At 43.4% G+C, this 19,044-nt stretch overlaps 1 protein-coding gene across 5 annotated transcripts in view; it reads left to right on the top strand.

Moving 5' to 3' along the window:
- Kdm1b (lysine demethylase 1B) overlaps nt 1-18,996 on the top strand; it is a 41,209-nt gene extending 22,213 nt beyond the window's left edge. For all 5 annotated transcript variants that reach the window (XM_021639019.2, XM_021639022.2, XM_060373128.1 and 2 more), the window contains 10 exons: nt 2,122-2,259; nt 3,132-3,303; nt 6,483-6,610; nt 8,473-8,604; nt 9,102-9,176; nt 12,153-12,269; nt 12,958-13,083; nt 13,855-13,971; nt 15,468-15,620; nt 17,309-18,996. In XM_021639019.2, the coding sequence (XP_021494694.1) occupies nt 2,122-2,259; nt 3,132-3,303; nt 6,483-6,610; nt 8,473-8,604; nt 9,102-9,176; nt 12,153-12,269; nt 12,958-13,083; nt 13,855-13,971; nt 15,468-15,620; nt 17,309-17,392 (1,242 nt within the window). In that variant the 3' untranslated portion in view covers nt 17,393-18,996. The remainder of the gene's footprint in view (nt 1-2,121; nt 2,260-3,131; nt 3,304-6,482; nt 6,611-8,472; nt 8,605-9,101; nt 9,177-12,152; nt 12,270-12,957; nt 13,084-13,854; nt 13,972-15,467; nt 15,621-17,308) is intronic.
- Nucleotides 18,997-19,044: the final 48 nt, after the last annotated feature.

The following is a 19,044-nucleotide window of genomic DNA, read 5'->3' on the forward strand; positions in this document are numbered from 1 at the left end:
TACTGAGAAGCAGGAAAGTTGAAAAGCTGGTTGTGTTAGAGGAAGTGTTTGTAACAGGAAATTCCTGCTGTGAGCTATAGCAAGTGTTCATGTTATTTCATTATTAGATGTTAGGGTCAATGTCACTTGTTTGCTTTTTACTCGGGGAACTTGAAGATTATATCACAGGAAAGGGTATTAATATCTAAAGTCTGGGGAGGCTGCCTTTAATGTTCAGCCGTAGAAACAAGTTGGCCCATCATTAAATTCAGAGGAAGAGGGTGGAGAGGTAGAGCTACAAGCTGCAGCCCCCTTCCTTTCTCCCCCTCTCCCCCCGGTTATGTCTGTGGGAGATTGCCCAGAGGACTCTCGTTACTCTCCCGAGTGACTGAGAAAGCCTAGGAGACCTTCCATCCCCCTCAGGTTAGACAGGAGGGTCCTCTGAGTAACCTGAGCAATTCAGAGTAGTGTTCCTGAGGATCCAGAGGTGAATGGCTGATACTTCAATAAGGAGCACTCAAGTTGCACCTACTGCAACCCAGGGCACTTGGAATCCTAGGGTCACAGACAGACACTGCCTGCCCCAGAGCAGCTCTGTTTCTCACTGGCATTAGAACCTTGGAGATGGGCATGGAACTCGGTAGGTTCAGCTATCTCTGTTAAGATCATACATACCTGAAGAGGTCTCCCAGCAATGTTGAGAGATAGGTATTTCATGGAAAATTCAGCTCTTGGGCATAGTTCTTTGTTTGAGTTGTAATTTCCATGTAATCCAAAATGGCCTCACATTTGATCTTTCTGTCTTCTGAGTGCTGGGTTTACAAGCATATGCCACCATTCATGAATTAGACTAGATTTTAATGTGACTTCCAGGAACTGGGGAGATGGCTCGATGGATAAATTATTTACTATGCAAGCACGAAAATGTGAGTTGAGATTTTCTGCACTCACATAAAGCTAGATATGGCAATATGTCTGTAATTCCAGCATGCTGGGAGAGTGGAGCTTGCTGGAGAGCCAGTGTAGGTGGAAGGGAGAGCTCCAGGTTCAGTGAGAGATAACCTGCCTCAAATAAGGTTGAGCACACCTGTACACACATACACACACATAAATTAAACTCACTCTTACACAAATTAAAATTAAGCTTGTGCAGGGCCTGGAGAGTTGGCTCAATGGTTAAGAGCACAGGATGTTCTTCTTGAGGACCTGGGTTTGATTCACAGTCTCACATGGTAGCATATAACTGACTAACTTCAGTTGCAAAAGGATCTGATGCCCTTTTCTGATCTCCAAGGGCACTGCATGCATGTGGTATAGATAAAACATACATTAAAATGCCAAAACAAGACTCCCTACACATATGTAGCAGATGTGCAGCTTGCTCAACATGTGGGTCCCCATGGGAGTAGGGCTGTCACAGACTCTTGTTCTCTGCCTTTAGATCCCTTTCCTCTAGCTGGCTGCCTTGTCTTGCCTCAGTAGGAGAAGATGCACTTAGTCCTGCTTTGACTTTAGGTGCCAGGGTGGGTTGGTACACCATGGGGGCCTCAACTTCTTTGAGAAGGAGAGGGTGGAATGGGAGGAGAGGGTTATGAGGGTAGGACTGGGAGGGAGGGGGTTGGGATCAGGCTGTAAAGTGATTAAATGAAAACAAAACTAAACTAATGGAATGCTATTTAATTAACATTTTCCATGATGAATGTACTCATTCATCACAGCTTTCTCTCTCTCTCTCTCTCTCTCTCTCTCTCATATTATCTACTTGAGATAGGGTCAGTCTCTATAGCTCACCCTGGGCTAGAACTCTATTTAGCCCAGGGTGGCCTCAAACGCATGGCAGTCCCCCTGCCTCAGCCCTCAGAGCTCTTGGATATTACAGGCATGACCCGCCAACCTTGCTCATTCACTGACTCCTAATTTGAAAGAAGTGGTGGAAGGTACCCATTGTGCAGACCACCCACCCATCTTACTAGAGCCTAGGCCAGACTGAATGTGGACCTGGGCTTCTCTCCGTACTTAGAGTTGTTCTGTAGAAACATGACAAAGTCTCAAAGCAGGAGTTGATTACCACCGCCATTCTATGTTTTTGTAGTTCTGCAGCTGATATGACTGTTCTGTTCACATTCCCTATGACCTTTTTAGGTGACTGTCCTAGAAGCCAAAGACCGAATTGGAGGCCGAGTATGGGATGACAAGTCTTTTAAAGGTGTCGTGGTGGGAAGAGGACCTCAGATTGTCAATGGCTGTATTAATAATCCAGTAGCACTAATGTGTGAGCAAGTGAGTGTCTTGAAGACTTGCAGACAAGAAAAATAAAACTTGTCTCTGTTTGCATAGCATATTAATATAGAGCTGGGTGTAGGCCCTGTGGTTAAAGCAGCTGTCTAGCATGCCTGAGATCCTGAGTTTCACCCTCAGTGCCTGGGTGGGCTGGAGTGTATTATGCTTCCAGAGTTGGACAGCATACATAACTTCTTCATGCCCTCTGCAAAGTAAATAAGAATGGTTACAAGTGTGTAAAAGACTTTATACCCCAGATCTTTAATTTTTATTTGTGGGTCATTTGTGGGACACGTAGTTGGTTTGTAATCAAGCCCAGGGTTGTAGATGTAGCGGGTGAAAATGTAGGATCCTTAGGTAAGTGTGTCTTTCAAACAAGTAATTTTTTTCAGTCTAAGTATGTCCCAAACATTACCTGAGATAATTTACACGTAACATTTGGGGCATAAGTAATACCGTTAAAGTATGGTCTTTCTCTGGAAGCCAGCCACCTAACACCCTGTCTGTTATCTTGACGACCTGGTAGGTCTGAGGTGATTTTTTTCCCCCTGAAAGGTTTTGGCTTCTGAGTGTGTGTGTTCATTTGCATTGAAGGTCTGAGGTAGAGACAGCTTGTTCAGTAAGGACAGGCAGCCCACAGCACCAGAAGAGGAGCTGAAAAGTCAGAGTGCATTGCTTGGAAGCTGCTGCTGTCACCCTCATCATTCTATTTTCTACTGCCTTCCTTGGCTGTCACCCCAGCAAGCATAGTGAGCCTTGGTTTTGAGTTTTTAGACTCTTCTCACGAGAGCACTACCTAACTTCAGCTTAGAACTTGTAGACATTTTTTTCCAGGAAAGACTTTTCACCCTGTTCTTCTTGTTATTTTGAAGCTTGGCATCAGCATGCGTAAGTTGGGAGAGAGATGTGACTTAATTCAGGAAGGTGGACGGATAACTGACCCCACTATTGACAAGCGCATGGATTTTCATTTTAATGCTCTCTTGGATGTTGTCTCTGAGTGGAGGAAGGATAAGACTCTGCTCCAAGATGTCCCTTTAGGAGGTATGGGGTGAACGGTGGTGTGATGGTTCCCTCGTAGTGTCTGCAGGAGGGCCAGTCCTCACATGCGTCATTCTGGCTGAGCTCTGCAGATTTTCTCAGAGGCGGGCAGTACTTCCTGGGGACCTGCTGCTGGTACGCTTGCATACACACATACGCACGCACGCACATACCTAGTTTGAGTGGTATGTTGTTCAACAAAATTATCTAAACCTTTACTTTTTAATCTCCCAGAAAAGCTTATTTTTGTGGAAACCTGTGGTAAGCCCTCCATGTGTATGGTTGTTAGCTTGTTAGCTCCTCTCTACCTTCTTAAGGTCTCTGGATATCAGGATTTCTTTCCTTTCTTGGCTTCAGTTGTAATAGGTTAAGTTTTTTTTTTTTTATGTTTTACTTAAAGTATATTAAAATTAAGCATGTAGAGTCAGAACTTCAACTGTGGTACTTAAATGGGCAATTGTACTTATAACTCGCAAGCACTTGACTGCTTATGGCAACATAGTTCCCTGAAGGTACCAGCAAGGACTTTGTGTACTGCCTCTTACATTTCTGTTTCTGTAACTTGAAATTTTGTGATCTGCATTTTTTATTTGTAGTTCTTAGAGGCATGGTAGTTTTTTGAAGTGTGAATGTTTGAACTCTAATGTTAATTTCTTTAACCATGTATTTTGATAAGTGTGTTCAGTTCCTCAGCTGATAATGGACTTTATTTCAGTAGAAGGTGTTCTGAGTTTCATTGCTGTCACTGATATATTCAGATAAGAGCAGCTAGGAAAGAAAGGGCTTACTTAGTTTAGGTTGCAGTCCATCCCAGCAGGAAGGGCACGTCAATTCCACAGTGCTCCCCTTGATTTCCCTACTTTAAATACACAGTTCAGGGCCTCAAATCCAGGAATGGTGCTGCCTGCTTTCAGGCTTTTTCTTCCCACATCAATTAGAGCAACTGAGACAGTCCACCATAGACTATCACAGACTCTGTAATCCCTCCCTGAATCCAGGAGATGCTACTTTGTGTCAAGTTGACAGTTAAAAGTTAATGGGCACGTGAGGCCTGTGGATTCCTCCTCTGACACCTCTGAGAGACCTGACCCACAGTCGGGTCATCATTGGAAGAAAGTATTCGCAGACAAACCATGGCAGAATTCCCAGAAATACCCTCCAGGCAGCAGGTCCATTGAAACAGATGTGCAGTGTCCAGACCGATTGATTAAACTCTCCAAACTGAATTGTTAGGTTGATTTAAGAATTCTCCAGATTTTACTTGCTTCTTTTTTGAGATAGTCACACTGTGTGGTCTAGCTAGAGTTGGACTTGGAATCCTGCCTGAGCCTCCATAGTGCTGGGGTTTTAGCTGGGTGTCATCACACACCTGTATGACAGACACTGGCTGGATTCTCTTTATATTTCTTTCTTAGTTACCCACTTTGTTGATACAGCCTTTTCTCTTGGCCTTTAAAAAGTTAAAGGAGGCCCAAGAATAACTTATAAGTAATTGTTTAAGCTTGATACTTTATTTTAAAAGTTTTGATAATGCATACTTATATCTGTATGAAGATACATTTGTCTTCTGCCTGTCAGTATATCAATCTTAGTATATGTCTGTAATCTTAGTATATGGTTGGAAAGAGAGTCTGTGTGTGTGTGTGTATGCATGCATGCATGTATGTGTGTGTGTATGCATGCCTTGGGACTAGAAGTCATTTCACAAGGAGTATTTACTAAAATTTTAAAATATTACATAGGAATCAGGTTAAAGCCCCCTCTTAGTCTGTTTGTGCTTAATTTCATGCTGGGCTATAACAATGGTGGGTCTCTCCTTTTCACAAAGTGACAGGAATGTACAGACTTTGTCAGCATGAATAGGGCTGCTGCAAAGGCCCCTGAAAATAACAAAGAGCCCAAAACTCCAGGACAGAAATCTGGCACAAATCCAGGGTTTCTGGGTATCTCAATATTACAAATCAGTGTAAAAATTATAACATTTTAGAGAGAATTTGGAGTTGGCAAAGAAAAGTTGAGCTGGTCTTACGGTGTTGAGGATGCTAAGTCGGGAGTTAGAGTTCTGGTCCCCCCTGTACATATTGTTAATACATACATACCTTGTCTCAGAAATCCAGGGCTCAGGCTGGAGCTTAGTAGAAGACCATTTGTCTACCTTGCCCACCAAGTCCATTTTCCAGATCTGAAAACAAAACCAGAACAGATGCTTAGTGGAATTTCTAGTCAGACAAGTGCACAGCACTTCCTAGAAACCTGGAGCCCATAATGTGTGTGGGTGATAGTCCTCACTAAACAGGAGCCTCCTGTGCTAAGATGCTTGGCGTTAGGCATGAGGCCAGAGACCTCACACACTTAGTTGTGCACCCCACCCACCCCCGTTATTTCATGGGAATGCCTGTAGTAATGGGATAGATAAGTGCTGAGACTGATAATGGGGAATGATCACACAATCTGTGAAACAAACATAAAAAGTGAAAGCTGAACTAAGCCTGGAGGCACACGCCTGTCATCCAGTGCGAGGGAGGCTGAGGCAGCAGCTGGGTGGCACTAGAGAGCAAGGACCGGAAGGCCCAGGCACTGGAAGGTGTACTTAAACTAGGTAGCAGGAGAAGCAAGACCAGCAGGGCTGGAATTGAACCCTGAAAGGGTTCAGGGAACTATGTGGCCAACCCTAAAAGTAGGCAGGTTGTAGTTGCTACTTGGGCGAGGCCAACAGGTGCCCACCCTGCTCAGCTTCTGGAACTTAATTCAGCAACAGGAGGTCATTAATGATATTGAGGAAGGTGGCTGACACCGCTGAGGTCCCAACAGGCTTGCAGTAGTTGAGGAGAGATGCTGTAGGCCTGCAACCACAGCAGTCGGAGCAGAAAAGGAATGGTGGTCCTAGATGTGTATGTGTGAGGGTACTTTCCCATCTCTTGAGCAGAGAGAAAAGTTTCTCAGCTAAGCAGGAACTCAATATGTCTTCATGTACAGCTTCCTCTGTAGCTCTGTTTCCATTAAGATAGGCGTCCACTTGCTGAGGAAACGGCCCCATCAAGAGTTTATCACTTGTCACTTATTCCTGGGTTTGCTTGGAAAGACTGGAAGTTTGGTTGGGTTCTGTTGGGGAAAGCAGGATCAGGAATTGGATGGAAGTTGCTTTTCCAGCTGATTGCTGCTCTGATCTGTTCCTACCACAGAGAAGATAGAGGAGATCTACCGAGCTTTCGTGAAGGAGTCTGGCATCCAGTTCAGTGTGCTGGAGAGCCAGGTGCTGCAGTTCCACCTGAGCAATCTGGAGTACGCCTGCGGCAGCAGCCTGCACCAGGTGAGCCAGCGGGTCCTGAAATGTGCCTTGAGATACCAGGGCATGCAGCTGGTGCAGCTGGGGCAGCCGCGCAGCTGGGGGAGCCGCGCAGCTGGGGGAGCCGCGCAGCTGGGGGAGCTGGCTCGTTCAGCACAGTTCTGCTGCACATGTGTGAGGACCCGAGTCTGGATCCCCAGCACCCATGAGAAAGTCAGTTGTGGTGGTGTGTGCTTGTGATATCCGTGTAGAGGAAGCAGAGACCCTTGGAGAATTTACAAGGCTTGCTGGTCAGCCAGCTGAGCCAACTGCTGAGCTCCAGGTTCAGGAGAGACCTTGTATCAAAAATACGGCATGAAGGCAAGTGGAGGCACCCAATGTCCATGGCTATGGCCTCTACATCTGTACACACACACACACACAAATACTTAGAACCATGTGCATAGTGTACGTATAAATATGGAGCTTAGGCTGTTTGGAGCCAAGGAAGAATGGTTCTGTTGCCTAGAACTTTGATAACTGTGGTTTCATAGTGTATTCCACAGTGATTTTTTTTATTCTTTTAAAGTTTTCTCTCTCTGTGTGTATGTCTGTACACTTACAATTACTTGAATGCCACAGCATTAGATGTATTGGTTAGAGGACAGCTTTCCAGAGCTGGTTCTCTGCTCTCACTGTTCTCTTCTGATGATCAAATTCAGGTCATCCGTCTTAATGCAGCAATCACTTCCACGCACAGAGCCGTCTTCTTCCTGGCCCTCTTTTGTAGCCCAAGCTGGCCCCGAACTTGCTGAATAGCTCCAACTCCTCTTACCACCATCTCCCATGTTGCTGGGGCTACAGGCACATACTGCCACACTTGGTTGCTGAGTTGTTTAAAAAGATAAGTACTTGCTCTGTAGCCCAGGCTGCTCCTGAATCCACCCTCCCAGGAGATAAGAGTACATCATGTACCACCATACTGCCTGTGAAAAAGCTCAGTCTGTGTGATCCAAGACGGGAGAGAGCTACTGGGCTGAGGGTGTTAATAGTTTCTTCCTATCCTGCAGAGTGGCCTGGGAGTCACTTTAGTCTAGCCATGTTGCTAAAAACATTGCTCCAAGACACCAAAATAATGTAGATTTACAGTTCTGTTCCATTTGTTTCATAGAATTAAATTTCAAGCTTGCCTTATTCATTTACTTGCTATGAATCTAGCCCTCCATTACCCTGCTTAGAAGCCGCGTGGATTTAAGCAGTCTCGAGGACCCCTCCACCTCCATGCTGCTCTGCAGTATTGTTTGAATTGAACTACTTCCCCTAAGTGTGCTGCATCTTGGCCTCTATGGAACTCCTGCCTTTGTTGAGGACAGAAAGTTGGTGTATTCCTGTGGAGCCGATCAAATACAGTTTGATTTCCATAGAGCTTGCCTTTGCCAGAGTTGCTGGTGCAGAAAAGGAATTTTCCCCTTAAATCAAGGAATTGTGCCCATGCTCCAACTAGTTAACTCTCTTCCTGCATTTGTTGTGTGTGGTGAACATGTGCATGCTTAGGCCAGAGGGTAACCTCAGATGCTTTCCTCAGCTGCTGTCCACTTTTATTTTGATGCAGTCTCTGCAGTCTACGCTGGCCTGGAATTTAGGGCAATGCCTCAGTTTTCTAAGTGCTAGAATTACAGAGGCCATGAACAGCCATGTCTGTATAGACCTTCTGTGTGTCACATGGTTTACCTTCCCCAGAGAGTAGTGCCCACTGGGGCCGGTCGGTTGTCCTCACTTCCTTGGGATTTGGTGCCCTGCCCTCTTGCCAGGGGTGGCAGCTTCCACCTGGAGCTTCTTTTCGATGTCCTCAGGGGCAGCTGCAAAGTTTACATCGTGGCTTCCTAACATCTTGTGTTGTTTCCCAGGTGTCTGCTCGCTCCTGGGACCACAATGAATTCTTTGCTCAGTTTGCTGGTGACCATACCCTTCTAACTCCTGGCTACTCCACTATTATTGAAAAACTAGCTGAAGGACTAGACATTCACCTCAAGTCTCCAGTGAGTATAGATTGGAGGGAGGCTCTGGTTTTTCCTTGTTTGGGGAGGATGTGAAGTTTTGGGAGGCTGTAGTTTTGGAAATGTGATTTGAGGAGATTGGTGTTTGTTTGGACAACCAGCCAGTATCTCCCAACATGTTGAGCCTGAGAGCATAGCCACTCAGTTAAATAGTGCCTGAGGTTTGGAAATTCAGAGTAGCCTGGGTACAGTGCACTAACTTACACTGTTTAAGTAGCTCCAGACATCTCTGATCCATTAGATTAGAACTAACACTTCAGTTCTTCGTCTTTGTGGGCTCATATCATCTTAGTTTCAGAGACGATTTCCTCACATGTGCTGTAATACAGGGTTTCCGTTATCCTCACATGTGTATAAACTTGGAGTGAGAGTGCCGCATGCCCAGCACTCAGTGGTCCCCACAGCCTCAGCGAGTGCACACGTGCCGTGGGAGCTGGAGAGTCCTCCCGTTCATGTTGTGAAATGTTTGTCTTGAACAGGTGCAGAGTATAGATTATGCTGGAGGTGAAGTAAAGGTCACCACGGCAGACGGCGTAGAGCATTCTGCACAGAAGGTAGGTGCTAGGATCCTACTGTACTACCTAGGGCTGTGGGGGAAGAAAACAGGCTTTCCCTGTCCTTGGCCGCCTGCCGAGAGACTTGTTGATTTCTAATGCGGTAGTAGTGTCGCAAGTCTGAAATAGCGCCATCCAAACACGTGGCTGATAGAATTCTGTGTTCCTTAAAATGGGCCTACGGAACATTGGTTCTAATTGAATAAGAAAATTCCCAGAGGAACTCAAGTGTGAGGACCTGGGTGCCATCCTCAGATCTTCTTCTTTCAAAGTGCCTTGGCCACATGAGTTTGGGAAGAGTTATAGCACAACCCTGGCAGGGTGGAAAGGGCTTGGAGAGGTTGTGTGTTGAATTCTGCACTTTTTCCATTGGAACCCTTTTCAAATTCAGGTTTTGTCTTGAAACTGTACTTTCTTGTAGCTTAAGTACTTTCATGTAGTTTTAAGTTCCTTCATGTAACTTGGACTTTTGGTAAACAGCTTTAATAGGTGGATAGTGCAAGGGCTTGTTCGTGAAGTCACAGTGTGAAGCCCAGTACTGGAAAATAAAGGCAGTTCTTTGGGGGCGACCCTCAAAGCTTGGTTATTTCTGGAGTTGGAATGATGATAAAGAGATCTCACTGATGGATCCTGTCACCTGTTGGCAGGCTAGCTTTGCTTTCTCCTCATCTGATACTTTTTCAAAGTCCTGATTATTAATACAAAAACAAAGGATTGCATGTCACACAGGGAGGACAGGGCCTAGAGGTTATCTGGGTTTGGGAGTACCTTAAACTGTCATCCTCTGGCTGGGAGACCTTGCAGCGGGCCTCAGCGCCCTGCCGGGATTGTCACTGTATTGGTGTGGCTTGTGTTAAAGGCTCTTGTGAGCCTCTGTGCAGCTTGCTGAGAGTCCCTGTCTGTAAACTCCTGCTATAAGGTTCTTGAGGTTAGCAATTTTAAGTACCATATTTTAATAATGCAACTCGGCTTAACATTCAATGGATGGACTTCTGCCTGCCTGGGTGCGTCTTAGTGTCTAGGATAATGTGCTACCTGGTGTCCTGCCAGGGCACCCTGTTCATGTTGGCTAGACATGCACTCTGAGCCTTTGTATGGAGGTCTTCCAGATCAGTCAGGGCCTAGCTGCACACTGCCCTTTGAAGTGTTTAAAGCAGATATTTTCATGACGTGGCTAGCACTCATCAGTTTGTATAGCATCTCTTCTCAGCAGGGGCTGTAAAGCTGGGACGGACTGTAGCAGGGTGTGTTTACACCACTGGCCCAGTGGCTTACTCAAGAGCTTGTGCTTTCGGAGATGTTGTTAGCAAGGCTTCTAGGTTTCACTAATTTCTTCGCAGTTGCTGTGTCAGCTGTTACATGGCAGTGACTGCTGTGAATGTGGACCCTTCTGCATGTGAACAGACACAAACTGTAGGAGGACCTGTTTCACACCTAAGACTCGGGGGTGGTAGAAAGTAGTGACAAAACTCATAGAACGCTGGGCTTGCTCTGATGCAGGGAATTGGTAGTTAAGGCAAGTGTAGGAAGTATTTGAGGATGAGAGTAGATAGGCTGTTTTAGAGTCGGCTGCATCACACTTGTGGTATCTGGTTCTGAGATATGGAGAAACGGATGTGTTTCCTTCCCTCCCTCTTCCCAGATGTCTGTGTTGCTAAAGTTTTCCCCATGAGTGAGACCCAGTAAGTTGCACACACATCTGGGAGGTGTGGCCTGCTTGGCTTTGCCTCAGTCCTGCTGCCTCTGCTGACAACAGTGGTCAAGGCTCCCGGTTCTGCTGCAGCAGGAATGGCTGAGATCCCAGAGAGCCAAAAGGAAGGGGCCTTTTTTGCTGGTCCAAGTCTTTTTATATGTGTGGTGATTCTGGTGCTGGTAGCAGCAGTAGTGATTTCTTAATTGAGCTGTGATTCTGGAACTACAACTTTCCGAACAGTTAGGTGAGACAACCATTGTCTCTGATGGCTTGGTTTTATTATGTGGCCTCAAGGATCCTTTTCTTGCCCATAGGTCCTTGGTTTCTAGCCTTGGTTGGCCTTAATCTTCTAAGTGCTAACAGTATAGGCCTGTGGTACCATACCCAGACAAGAGTCTTCAAAGAGCTCAGTTTGACATTTAGAACCACTTGAGACCTTGTAGTAAAACACTCTTGCTTAAAAAATTCTCATGTGTTGGGGCTGGAGAGATGGCTCAGAGGTTAAGAACACTGACTGCTCTTCCTTAGGGGTCCTGAGTTCAATTCCCAGCACCCACATGGTGGCTTACAACCATCTATAATGAGATCTGGTTCCTTCTTCTGGCCTGTAGGCAGAACACTATATACATATAAATAAATAAATAAATAAAAATTCTCATGTGATTTCACTGTTATAACCCTAATAGTTGTGAATGCTTTATCAATTATAGAGCTTATTGGTGCCTCCAAGTTTTAAGTATTACTGATTCTGAGGTTAGTAAGGGCAGACATTCCCTTTATTATAGAGGCTGCTGGCAGGGATGGTATTGAGAATGATGAAACAAGCTGATTATTTTGGGCCTGTTCTCCCCGTCTTTCATTTTTTGTGATTATTTTGGGCCTGTTCTCCCCGTCTTTCATTTTTTGTAGGCAAGATCTCACTGTGTATCTGATTTGCCTGAACTTCTTATATAGTCCAGGCTGCCATGATCATTTTGACTCCACCTCTGGAGGCAGGGCATTTCCTTCATTGCGCTGCTTTTCAGAGATGAAGTATGCCCTCCTGACCCAGCACTATTGTTAGCCATCAGGGAGGTTCTTTGGGTATTCTCCTATGTGGATGCTATTTCTGCTCGTCCAGGCATTCTTGTGCAACAAACAACCTGTAATCTCAAATGGAGAGTGCAGAAAAAAAAAGTGAGATTGTGACTGGAAATAGAAATGTTTGGGTGTTGTATGAGCCACTCATAAGCATGGGTACTTTCAGCTGGTGGTGTGTGTTACCTGTTAATTGTTCCCCACAGGTATTAGTCACTGTACCGTTGGCCATCCTGCAGAGAGGTGCCATCCAGTTTAATCCACCATTGTCAGAGAAGAAGATGAAGGCCATCAGTAGCTTGGGTGCAGGCATCATTGAAAAGGTGACCTAAATTACCTTAGCCTAAGGGTTCAGGGATGCCTGACAGTTTTGTTTGGACAGGAACCTATTGTACAGTTAGGCAAACAAAAGGGAGTAAACAGAATGTACTTTATACATGTATGAGTTGTCAAATATCAGTTAAAATGGGAAGATGTTAAGAAAAAGCTTAGCCATATTTAAAAAATTTTTGATATAATTTGGATAAAAAAGTCTAGCTGAATTCCATTTTGACTTTTAGGAGATCCTAATCAGTTCTCGCTAATCCTTACACAGGGTCCATAGTGCTTACAAACTATGTTGCTAAGGGGTAGATTTAAGTCCTGATTTTCCTGCCCTATCGGTGCTGAGATTACTGGCCTGCCTGCCTTGGCCAGCAGGGGATGAAGCTGGTTATCTGAGGTTTTGCTAAAGCGGTTGTTTGCTTCCTGTGTTCATCCTTTCTCCCAGTGGTTGGTCCCAGTGAGCCCAGTGGTTGTTTTGTAGATGTTATGGTTTCTTTTAGCAGTCAGGCAGTGCCCTACTGGAAAGCCTCTTGAGGGGTGTGTACCTTCTTGGTAAGCCAAAAGCCCAGGGAGGACTAACTAGGTAGGGGATGGACAGTTTTGAACCTAGTGTAGTTGTTTCTGAGTAGACATCTAGGTTGCTTTGAGATGGCCTGTGACCTTAGCCATTCTGTGCTTGCTTTCCAGATTGCCTTGCAGTTTCCATATAGATTTTGGGACAGTAAAATTCAAGGGGCTGACTTTTTTGGTCATGTTCCTCCCAGTGCCAGCCAGCGAGGCCTCTTTGCTGTATTCTATGACATGGACCCCCAGGTAAAAATTTCTAGTATGGTTTGAATTCCCCTTCTTGAAGAAGGGTTTGCTAATGATGTGCCATGCTCAGGAATGAGTAATGATGGTGTAGATCATGGTATGTGGAGAAGATGCCTTGACTGGGACATTTCCTACAGGAAAGGAGTCCCAGTCCTTGCCCTGTTTTCTTAAAAGTCTCAATTCTGTTCCCTGGGGCATGACCCAGTGCTTGTGAAAAGCTTACTTCAGGCAGAAAATGAATTGTTCAGCTAAGGTCAGAGTGAACCAAACTACTTAACTACTGCCTCTACTGAGCTAGAAGGCTGGATATGGGAGGTCCATGGTGAGCAAGATGGGAGCAGATGTGTGTGAGAGAGGTAGAGTACCCCCTGGGAGTAGAAAGCTAGGGGAGTATCCCCCTGAAGTCTTGCTGCTAACAAAAGGAACAATGGCCGCTGTTTCCTACTTTTCCTCACTTTGGGGAAATGTCTTAAAGGGTTTTCATGTGGAAGCCAAAGGAAGGTTTTAGTTATTCCTGCAGATTTTTTTTTTTCATTCTTTCTGTGCTGCTCAAACAAAATTTCATAAGCAGCCAAAGGAACCTTGAATTTGACATTTATGCTATGCATGTTTGTTTCTAGCAGGGAAGAGCAGAGCTGGGAGGGAGGGGGTGAGTAACGTGCATGAGAGAACAGTGGGATATAATGAGTGCAGCTAGAACGTGGCCCTCTCTGGAACTAAGGGTTTTAAAACCATGCATCCTGTCCTTTTCCCTGCGGACCTGCAAAGCAGCAGAGTGTTCTGATGTCAGTGATCACAGGGGAGGCAGTAGCATCCCTCAGGACCATGGATGACAAGCAGGTGCTGCAGCAGTGCATGGGCATTCTTCGGGAGCTGTTTAAGGAGCAGGTGAGAACAACCCTCCTTGAAAGGAAGAAAGTTCTTATTGTCAATGGGAGCTCCTGAGCAGCTGGGACTAGAGACCATCTGCATATTACTGAATACAAAAGGATCAAGGCAGGAGGTCATGTGGATTTTCCTTCCAGTTTCCCTCTTCACCTGAGTACCCAGCGTAGAATCAGGACTGCCATAGCAAAATGCCACAGCACAGGTGCTGAGACTTTTATTCTATAGGCTTAGGGGCCAAGCTCAAGGTGTCTAGCTGTATTGGTCTCTTCATGGCTTATAGATGTATAAGACTCTAGCTGTATAGGACTCTTCAAGGCTTATAGATGTTCTTAGGCCTTGAATCTTTTCCTTCTGTAGTCTAAATCGGACAGATGCTGGTTACACTGAATTAGCCCTTTTCTAACATCCCTGTTGTAATTCAGTTACCTATTAAAGACTCAATTTCTAAGTCCCGTTCTGATGGGTTATAGTACTTGACTTTGGGTCTGTCAATGGCTAGACTGTCTTTTTCTTCTCAAATCATTTACACTTATTTTTCTTTCCTAAGACTGTAAAAGGCCATATTTTTTTTAAGTGTTTATCCAAACCACTGAAACTACTTTGACTACAACATTATTTTTAAAAATATCTATGTATATAAATGGGCACGTGCATGCTATTACACATGTACAGGTCAGAGGACAACTTCCTTCTACTCCGTGAGCTCCAGAGATCAGTTAGGTCATCAGGCTTTGGCAGCAGTGCCCTCACCCATGGAGCCGTCTCACTGGCAATATAGAACATTCCTTTTAAGGAGGAATGGTTTCCAAAATTTTCTAGTGCATCACACACACAAAGCTCTCCTTTAAGGAGCTAATAGTACCTTTCCATTCTTTGGAGATCGCAAGTAGCCTGTCTTTTCTAACTAAGAGTAGAGATGGAAGTAAAATAACTCAAAAGTTACATGAATGTCAAAGAGAATTCAGTAGTTGGTCAGTTTTTTGTAGCATAGGATTTAATGTATTCTGTCACAGTCACTGTCATCAGCTTGGGTTTTCACCTAGTTTTAGTTGTATAGAACTGTAGTTTCTATAGGGAAGTATTTATGTAAAAGCTTGTGAGAGGCCTGCAGACAAAATTAAGTTTAGTGACTAAAACACATCCCCTTTACTGTGGTCTTCTGAAGACTTCTAAAAATTCTAAACAGCAATGCGGGATACCATCCTTCCTGTCTTCATTGGGCTCGATTCCACTTCTACTGGCTTTTCATGGGAGCTAGGACATGAGTAATATTAGCCACTGGTAAAATTGGCAGGTGAAACATAGATGCAAGACATAAAGATCAAGTATGATGGGGAAGGGAAAGGAACAGTTCATGGGTAGGAGGGACATGCCATGCTTAGGAAGCTACCACAGTGAGTTCAGGCCTAGGTGGGGAAAAAGGCTTATATCTGATTGGGTTGTGATTGTATCCAAGTTCCTTTTTAAATAACCTGTTTATTTGTTTGCACAATAAGGAGATCCCAGATCCCACAAAGTTTTTCGTCACACGGTGGAGCACAGAGCCGTGGATCCAGATGGCTTATAGTTTTGTGAAGACATTTGGAAGTGGCGAGGCCTATGACATCATTGCTGAAGAAATACAAGGAACTGTCTTTTTTGCTGGCGAGGTATATATTTTGACACCAAACTCAATTCTTTTTTTTTTTTTTTCAGTTAAAATGTTAACAGTCTTAAAACCTAAATCAGGTTATGTTTGAAGGTCTTATGACTCAGTGGCAGAAGCTCTCTTCATTCCACTTTAACTGTCTAGTGTCCTGTGAACACATCTTTCTGTTAGACTTCTGTCTTTAAAGTATTTCTATTGACATTGTGTGATTTAATATGACTTGGCTTGCCTTGTCAGGTGTAGCTCACTTAGTCTCGGCACCATTTTAAATTTTACCTAATTGCTATCTGCTTTTTTAAGACCAGGCCTCACTCTGTAGTCCAGGCTGAATTGCAGCAATCCTCCTGCCCTAGACTCTAGAGATTATGGGTGTGACTCAACACACTTGATTTGTATCTGTTTTCAACTGTCATATGAAATGTAATGTTTATTGCTGAGGTTCCATTATTAAAAAGCTTTCTGATAGATGGTCACAGGGTAATTATTTTGGTGCCTATCTCCCCTACCCCTCATTCAGACTTTCCTTTCCTAGCTGGTTTACTATCTGAAACCTTTGGAGTCTTTGCACTGCCGTTCACTGACATGAGGTTACAGTAGGGTCTTCTGCTAGATGGACTTTTCCATTTTTCTTGTCTCTTTATTCTATTTTGGTAAGCTTTCCATTCTGAAATGAGTTTTTGTTTTCCCCTCTCCATCCATTCAGACTTCACACTTGTCTCATTGGTTACTTAGGCTTTTGAAAAATGTTGTTTTCTTGTTGGTTGTGAGGTACTTTTAAAAAGCTTTCTGACAGCTCCAGCAGTGTCTGGGAGGTTTCCTTTTTGTAGTAGCTTTGCTTCTGAAGCATTCTGGGTATCAGATCATTGGTAATTATGAAGGATATGTATTTAACATGTTTTTGTTGGGGAGAGGGGCATGCCAAAGCTCAACCTTGTTTCCTATTTTCTTTTTGTTTTTCCTTAGACAGGATTTCTGAAGATTAAGTATAGGTCTTTGTGCTTGAAGTAATTTGTCAACCAGATAACACCATTTGCTCCCTGAACCTCTTTGGAAACCAGCTGTCTCTTAGGTTTCTGCAAGCCCTAACGGCTGAAATTTCCTAACAAATCTATAAAATTATTTTGCCTTTTGTTAGTTCCCGTTCTCCATCCCAACATAAAGGCAGCTGTGTAACCTGTAGTCATATATGTATATTGTAATTTGAAATTACAAATCTGGTTTTATCAGGAAGTTACGTTTTGTTGTGATTTTTGACAAAAGTACATTTTAAAGAACCAGATGTGAGCAAGTGAGGCCTAATGGCCGTATGCTAGGCAGCATTTGCCTTCTGCTTCTAGAGACGGCAGCTTTACGCTAAGACAGGATTTAGATGCCTTTCTTGCTTTCCCTGGGTATTCTCATGCTGTTCTCACATCCATTTCTGAGGCTAGTGTGATTCATACTTTCTCCCCACGACTTCACTTTTCACCATCCTAGGGAGTATTTCCATGAATGCTGCAGTGCTTGGCAGGGACATCAGATGCATATTGTAAAAGAATCTGACAAGTACAGCAAAAGCGAAGAGGGTTGTCACAAATACGCAAGTCTTTTTTTAGGTGGCCCAGAAAAGTATAAGGTGATATTTTAGCTTTTGATGTCATCTCAATTATTTATGCACAGTCTGAAACAGCTTTTTTCCCCTCCCTACAGGCAACAAATAGGCATTTCCCACAAACTGTTACTGGGGCATATTTGAGTGGTGTTCGAGAAGCAAGCAAGATTGCAGCTGTTTAAAAAGAACTTGTATGGACCTTTCCCAAATGGAAAAGTTTGAAACACAGGTTAAGTTTTGTAAGAGAGGGGACTGTATAGTAAAATTGAAGTGTTTCTGTGGTGATAGGAAAACGTAAACCCATTTCACTCTTCTGAAACCACTGACCCTCAAAATCCTTCTAGGCACTTATATTTAATTGTCCTATTAGTGCTAAGTCCAATGGGTTTCAGAAGATGGCACAATATACCATAGAGACCTTAGTTCTGGTTGGGGGTTAGATTTGGACATTCTGGTTGGCAGATTACTTTTCATATACTGTGAAACCAAGTAATCTAGCAGGAGCCACTAGCAAACTTAGAGAAGCCATGTGTTTTTCTGTGACAATTTATCAGTACCTTTACCAATGAGCCTTAATATTTTTACACAGCTCCAATCACGGGCTTTCCTTAAAATTTACAATTCTTTTTTGATATAGCAATTTCAAGGTGTGACATGACATTTGTGAGCTATTTTATACTTTTCCTTGAGTATTTGAAACTTCAATTCAGGTACATTTGATAGTTTAGATCTGTGCACTCATCAGCAACTCAAGACTTACAATCCCTGAACTGCGTGTGCATGCATACACTCAGCAGGGCAGGGTGTTTCCACATTATAAAACCAAGGTGGTAGTGCTGGGGGGCTAGCACTTGACATTTAGCAAAAATCTTTACAGGATAGCTAAAAACCCCTCTTATTTTTAAAGTGACTTTTACAGTAAATTTCCCAAAGGCAGGTCCACTGGAAAACTGCAGAAAATCTTAACTATCCTGGTACATGGCACACTACTTTATAAGCCATATGTTAAAGTCTGAACATGGCAACTTTTCCACTTAAAGATTGTTTAATAAACATGGGTTTTCAGGATCTTTAGGATACCTATTCTGCCAAGAAACTTCAGTTGATTAATAGATTACAAGTATGCTTTTGTTTTAAAAAGTCTTTGAACAATTCTTCTTTGAATTATATTGGTCTGCTTTTAAAGGGGGCTACAAAGGACTTTAAAGCCACTTTTTGAAATATCAGGTATTTCTGAAAGTCACAATTAGGTTAACAAAAGACCTTATGGAAAGAATATACAGTGAAGTGTGCTTTAGACAGTCTAGACATATGCCCTCCCCTGTCAAAAGTATGATACAAAGCTAATGACTACATATTTAAAGTTTATTATTCGCTGTACTGTAAAGGTTATTTGTTGAGACTCATTGGTACTGATAAGGGAAGTATTCTGCTTTCAAGTGTAATTACAATGTTTAGTGTGAAGTGATAAATGTAAAGCGTTAAATTTGAAATGGTTCAGTCTAAGTTATTTAGTTTCTAGGCACTGGAGTTTGTATTATGCTATTTCAATTATAAATGCGTGTATTTAATTTTCTCCCATTTCAAGTGACGTACTTAATCTCATATATTGTCCTATGGGAGCTATGGTACTTTTGAGTTGCTGTGTTTAATCTGAGGATTTTTGTTAATGAACAAAAGTATACTTACAGTGATTTAACTATCTATTATGAATAACTCGTTATGTAAAAGTGCTTTAATGAGTAGTTTTTTTGCAAATACTCGTAATAAATGTTCATAGCATTCACTCTGTCAACCTCATTTCTAATCCTTTAAAATTTTTGGTCTAAGCATT

Source organism: Meriones unguiculatus, chromosome 19, assembly GCF_030254825.1.
Source record: "Meriones unguiculatus strain TT.TT164.6M chromosome 19, Bangor_MerUng_6.1, whole genome shotgun sequence".
Classification (NCBI taxonomy): domain Eukaryota; kingdom Metazoa; phylum Chordata; class Mammalia; order Rodentia; family Muridae; genus Meriones; species Meriones unguiculatus.